We start from the raw sequence: 6,443 nt of genomic DNA, 5'->3' as shown, positions 1-6,443 counted from the left end.
CTGAGATAAACATTTCATTTGACTTTCATGAAGGACAGTATCTTTTTTTTTTTTTTTTAAGAAAAGCAGCAACCTGAGTAGCAGCGGGAAAGTGTGCTGGCTTCTGTTGCCCGCCGTTGTCCCGATCGCTGTAGCCTTATCCCCACGTGCGGCCGCGCCTCGCCCGATGCGGAAAGGGATGATCACACCAATCGACAGCAGTGTGGAATATTTATTGCATTTCTTACTCATCCACGGCACTCTTTAATCAAGAATATAACATCTTCTACTTAGGTTTTGCCAAAGCTGGGAACACTCTTAGAAACACATTATCTTAAAGTAACAGGCTGGAATAATAAGCAAGTTTACAAATAGAGCAACCATCAGGGACACACGTTTTCCCCAATTATAACTCTGGCACAGATACAGATCATTCTCTAGACCCCACCGAGCCCCCCAAAAAGCCCATTGTACCGTACTGGGAAGAGTATGCTTTCAAACGTGAAGCCAGGGGAACAGACTATTTTATATAGGGAGTGTGCTTCTCAAAACAAAACAAAACAAAACACAAGCCTCTCTCCTCCCTCTGCTACCTTGAGTGACCCACGGGGGCTGCATTGGAAGAGAACGCGAGCAGCGGGGACAACTGTCACCGGAAGACGTGCACACGTTCTGTTCCTGCGCCTGGTGCGGGGGCGGCGCGCCCGGAGACCGGGCCTGGCCCGTCCGCAGGTGCCTGGGCTCGACGCCCGTTTGGCAGCCAGGACGCGTGGTCACCCCGGGGACATGCTGGGTACGGAGGACACCTCTGAGAAAAAGTTCCTTACAAAACCGAATCCACAATGTTTCCTTTCTACCGATGAAAATGCGCTCACCGCTCTTCAAATCCCGGGTTTGCTCATCCCTTAGGTGGCCTATTTGAGCAGCGTGGAATTAAAAATGCTTTGTTCGAGGAAGTAGCCTGGTCAGAAGAAAGGACACTGTTCTGTAGAAAAAGGCATTCAATATTTAGAAACTTTTCTGACCACAAGAGGCTTGAAAAGAATTTTTTTTTTTTAAAAAAAGAAAGAAAAAAGCCCTGTGTGTTCACTGCGACTACGGACTCCTGATAAACTATCCCACGGCCCTCCTGGCGTAAGAGCAGGTGTGGTTCACGCAGCCCACGGCCCTCGGGAACACAGAGAAAGGCTGTGCGGGACCGGCTGGGTGCGCACGGATACTGCGCTGATCCAAAATGCGGGCACCGGCCGGATCCGCGGGGACTCGGCAAAGTGCAGACGGCTGGCGGGCGGGCGGGCTGAGTAGTAAGGGCGACCTTCGGTAGGACGTCAATCAGCACCTACGCGCCCTGCACCGTCAGTCTTTCCTGCAAACGAACGCGTTACCTTCCCCGACACAGTGCTGCTCCCGCTTCCCTCCGCAGGCGTCTGGGTGGTGACAGAAGGGGTGGGAGGGACAGGGGTGCCCTAGGGCGACGGTGCAGGCAGGCAACCAGGGGCTCCCAAAGAAAAGTCGGAGGAGGCCGAAGGGAAAACAGCACTCCTAATCAGAAGTCCCACACAGTTGTCTTTCAGGGCCAGCAGGGGGCTGCCCGGGGAGTCCCTGGGGGGAGACACTCTTCCCCTCGTTCTTCTCTTCACCACCTCGTTCGGAGGGAAAGTGCATCAAGGAAACTCTTCCTGCGGGCCCATCTTGATACCAACCACACGCAGCGCCGCGCAGGTACCACAGAAGGTGGAGGAAAATCCAATGTGAGCACCAATTGTCAAGACATCCTTCTCAGCACTTATACAACAAATAAGATAATCATATTTTTTTCTTTTTTGTTTTTCAGTAAAATGTCATAGCACGCTTGAGAGAACAGGCTGCATAAAGTGTAAAATGCTAAAAAAAAAATCTAGTCAAAAACTGCGTGTTCCATATACAAATGGGGTTACTGACGGCCTTTCCGTGAAACCCTAGCTGGTTAAAATGAAAAACACACACGCAGCTGTGGACAAAACGTCTTCTCCACACTTCAGGCTGTGATCTGCTGCATCGGCTGGAGCTTTGGTGAAACCTGGTAAAAGAAAGAAAAATAACCAAATTATGAAACACCTCGTGGTAAACACCGCTTTCCTTTCCATTTCCGAGCGGGAAGGACACAGGCAACCAGTGGCCTTCCCACAACCATCACCGCCTGGCATTTTCTCATCTTCCTCCGCTCTGAACCGAGACGGAGCATGCCGTTTCTGCTCCCGTGTCCTGTATGCAGGGGCTCTTACCTTCTTCTTCCACCAGAGTTCCTAAGTCAAGGATCATTAAAGTGGGAACAAGGAGGCGGAGGGGGAACAGAGGGAGACACAGGGGCCGCATAACCAAGCTCTCTGATGAGCGGTCACTGAGCTCCGAGACGGATGCCTCTGAGACCTTACTCAAGACCCACACGAAGGCACACGCCTCAGAGTCCTCGAAACAGGCCCAGAGAATTCAGTCTTGTTCAGAGACACTCAGTGCAGTCTTTAGATCCACTGGTACGTACCAGGTGGGGCCAGAGTAGGTTTACAGTTGTTCATATGGAAAATAATAAATAAATAATAATACAAGAATAGACTCTGTTTTACATATTCACAACTGCAAACTTGCTTTGCCCCCCGCCCCACCCCCGCTATATTAATGAAGAGATGTATGGTCAATGACAAAGTTGTATAAAAGTTCATAATCAGAATGGAAATGACATAAAGGCTATAGAAAGATTCCAAGTTATTACCAAAAGGAGGTAACAGCATTAAGAATATTAAATGTTGACTATATGTATGCTCAATGTACGGATCAGCGAATGCAGCCCCAGGAGTCTTGAAGCAGAGAAATGTAAGCCCAGGCCTCCAGCTCAGGGTGGAAGAAGGAACCTAAATGTGCGTGGTCTTCCTTTTCACAGATCTTTCAAGGAGTAATGCCAGACACAGATTTCTTCATTCCATCTGGCAAATACCCACCGAGTCCTACTAAGCAACAGTCCCCGTGGAATGTACAACAAAAAATATTTCAATGCAGGTGACTTTTTGAGCCCTTCGCAGATGTGGCAATTCAAGCGGGCCTCACTGGTGCGGACCTGAGAAGGAAGACGCCCACCAGGACGGGCTCCTGGTGGCTCACTGGGCTCAAAACAAAAACAAAAACAGCCAAACAAAACCCCCCCCAGAGCCTGGCGGCCGTTTCTATACTGCGGCCTCTCACGCAAACTGCACTTCAGGGCAAGGCCTGCACTCACTGAACTTCCCACCTCTGCCCTGAACTGCCCGCCTGCTCTGCTCTGTGTCTCTGCCACCTGAGCCCTATCTCAGCCAGCAGGGCTGGGGCTTTCTCCACCGATCCAAGCTGCGCAGCTTCAACCAACCAGAGTGGCGGCTCTATTCTGGCCAATCAGGACAACGTCTTTTGGACCAATGAAACTGCCACGTGAAGATCTGGAGTCTCCATCTGAATGAGGACAGATGAATCGGGGTCTTCTGTCCACAGAAGCTGGCTCCCCTCTGGCCCTGGGGAGCACACGATCCTTTTCCACCGAAGACTGGGTTTCAGGGGCTGAGCTGGAACACTGGAGTGTCTTGCCCGAGCAGAGAGGAGCAGACCAGCGTGACACAAAGCAGGCCGGCGAGGAGGAGAGCAGAGCGGAGACGTCTGGCTGGAGAGGGGCCTGGCTCCAGGGCTGCCTCAGCGCCCTGCAGTGTCGCCATTGAGCTGTTTTGCACTGAATAAAGTTTGCTTCCTTTCCACACCTCCAGTTGGGGGTTCCTGTTGGCATCGGATTGGGGCCAACAGCCATCAACCATTCACAGACACTAGCACGCTGCCTTCCAGAATAAACAGTTCAAGTTTGTTAAATGAATGAATGAGCAAGTGAATGAATGATGAAGCGGGTCAGATAAGCTTCAAAGAACTAGAAGAAAGGCTTCTAACAGAGGTGGTCGGTGTTATAAATACTTTCCAGTCATTTATAAATTTTTTTCTGTATTAACACTTCACGATGTCAGGAGTTAATATCCCCTTTTCTGTGTCCCTACACAAAGAATGACATGGCCAAATCGAAAGGACCGGTGTGCCTTGGTGGCGAGCTGAAAATAAATGAGGACACATTCAGACTTGCTAGTGCCGAGAACAGCTGTGGAATAACAGACAAAATAGTAGACGCACGATAAACGGACAAAAGTCTCAGCTCAGAAGTTCAACTCTCTCCAAAAGGATAAAAGACATATGGACTCAGTATTTAGAAAGCGTGTCTCATAAACAGTCCACTTTCTTTTTTAAACAACAGAGCATCTGTGGAAATAATGTGATGAAATACAACTTTGCTTTTTTGAAAATAGATAGTTTCTAATGGCGTCTTTATAGAATTTCCTTTAGAAGGAAATGACACATGGCCTGGCCGGTGTGGCTCAGTGGACTGAGCGCCCGCCTGTGAACTGGAAGGCCCCGGGCTGGATTCCCAGTCAGGGCACGTGCTTGGGTTGCAGGCCAGGTTCCCAGTAGGGGGCGCATGAGAGGCAACCGATCAATGTTTCTCTCCCTCTCTCCCTCCTGGTTCCTTCTCTCAAAAAGTAAATAAATAAAATCTTTTTTCTAAAGAAAGAAAATGTAAAAGGAAATGACACCTTACTTTCCTAAATGAAACATCTGATCCTTTTTTCTTGTCCTATTGACCCCATTTTGAGCTCTTAATATCATTTATATCCTCAATGTGGAAACTGAGTTTTATCAGAAGAATGCAGCTTGACATAGACTGACTTGGCCCCTGTGTTTTGAATGCAAAACACCTACTAAACTGCCATTTTTCATCCTGTTCTCTCGCAGTCTCATCAACACTGAGAACTCACGCAGGCTGAGGCGATTACCCTGCCGAGGTGATCTACAGGCTAAGCAGAAGACTATGCGGTTCATTGTAGAAGATAAGCCAATGATTTGTCTTCCCAGCCGTCCGCTGAAATCCCGAGAGCATTCTATTTAATTCTGGTATGATGCCAGTCCCTAAATAGTTATCGAGAGTATAAATTTGTTCAACTTGGCAAAGGATGTCCGCAGCTGGCTTCTTTCAGATTCCGTTGCAAACATACAAATAAGCAGTGTTCTTAATGTTTCGCCACTGGTGGTTTCAGGTGTATTTCTGCCTGGAGAGTAAGACCGAGACCCTTGGGAGTCGTAACTGTGCCAATTTGTTCTGTTTTCTTGACCTTCCATGGCCTCCCGTAGGGAGCACAGACTGTTCTGCTCTCAGCCACGGGGTAAGAAGCTCAGAAGTCAAGGCTCACCTCTGAGTGGAAAGCCTGGGGCTTTCCAAGGCTGCCCAGAACTGGGGGCTGAGGTCTCATCCACCTGCATCTGGAGAGCCTGCTGTGGCTGTCCACCTGAGCCACGCCCTCCATCCCCGCCTTTATCACACAGCGATATTTTCACCTCTCCCTGCCCAGCTCCTCCTCCATCTCTCGATAGACTCAGAACTCAACCACCACGAAACACAGACGAAAGTCCCTTTCTTTGTAACAACTGCATTTTGAAGGCGAGTGATCATATGGAACAAGCTCTCCGTCCGTTATAAGCTGGCTCCTCTTGCTGTGGACTGCTCGCCCAGAGCAGTATTTTGGGAGTGTGGTGAAGGTTCCAGAAATATAGCCGATATTTGCATTTCTATGACAGAATTTCCACAGCCTCCTTTGGAATTCCGGACATATTTTCAATTCAACCGATTTTTCAATCCGGACAGATTTTTTAAGAAGCTGTTTCCAGGGACAAGGAAAGGTCCCGGCTTCCTCCCGCATTCTCTGTTGCTGCTAACCGCACTGTGGTACACAGCAAAGCCGTAGCAACTTTTTTTGTTAAAGGCCCAAATAGTTCATGATAACGATTGTTTTTTAATACCCAGAAACCACAATTTCGTCATGTCCTATTATCTGATGCTGTCACATTTTTCTTTTTCTTTGAAATCCTCAGCATTTTCTCCACCAGCTTGTAGCCACATTCTGTACATGAGGCCATTTGCTTGCCCATAGGCACAGGTGTAAGGGACTTTCATCAACACATTTTCACACCTGCTTTGACCTAGGTTTTTACCTTTTTTCTTTATTACACAACAACCTGAGCATTCCCTTCTAGAACAGTCACTCTCGGTTATACAGTGAAGGCTAAGCAGGCTTTTTCTCAAGCAGAAATCTTGAGTAACTTTTCTACAGTCACACGTGGAATAAATGCTACCTGTACCGTCACAGTCACACGGAGCAGCTTGTGAATCACAACACAGAGCACCTTCTGAACTATCAGATAAAGAAATGCTGTGCTCAACGTACTTCTCACATTAAATGTATCTCGCTGACGACCCAGCGATGGAGCACAAGGTTGCATTAGTCAGAGCTCTCCGGCCCCCGCCTCCCAGAGAACCCCCCGCTGCACCCATGCCGTCTGTCGGGGTCCAGGCAGATGCCGCTGATGGTCGG

General features: G+C 48.8%; 1 protein-coding gene across 1 annotated transcript in view; it reads right to left on the bottom strand.

Annotated features, from left to right (window-relative positions):
• Positions 1-206: 206 nt before the first annotated feature.
• Positions 207-6,443, bottom strand: part of OXCT1 (3-oxoacid CoA-transferase 1) — a 125,117-nt gene continuing 118,880 nt past the window's right edge. Inside the window, exon 17 of the mRNA XM_028517885.2 lies at positions 207-2,038. Within this exon, the coding sequence (XP_028373686.1) occupies positions 1,997-2,038 (42 nt within the window). The 3' untranslated portion in view covers positions 207-1,996. The remainder of the gene's footprint in view (positions 2,039-6,443) is intronic.

The sequence above is a fragment of the Phyllostomus discolor genome, chromosome 3 (genome assembly GCF_004126475.2).
Source record: "Phyllostomus discolor isolate MPI-MPIP mPhyDis1 chromosome 3, mPhyDis1.pri.v3, whole genome shotgun sequence".
Taxonomy (NCBI): Eukaryota; Metazoa; Chordata; class Mammalia; order Chiroptera; family Phyllostomidae; genus Phyllostomus; species Phyllostomus discolor.
Note: the sequence above shows the minus strand (reverse complement) of the source record. Positions and strands in the feature narration are given on the sequence as shown.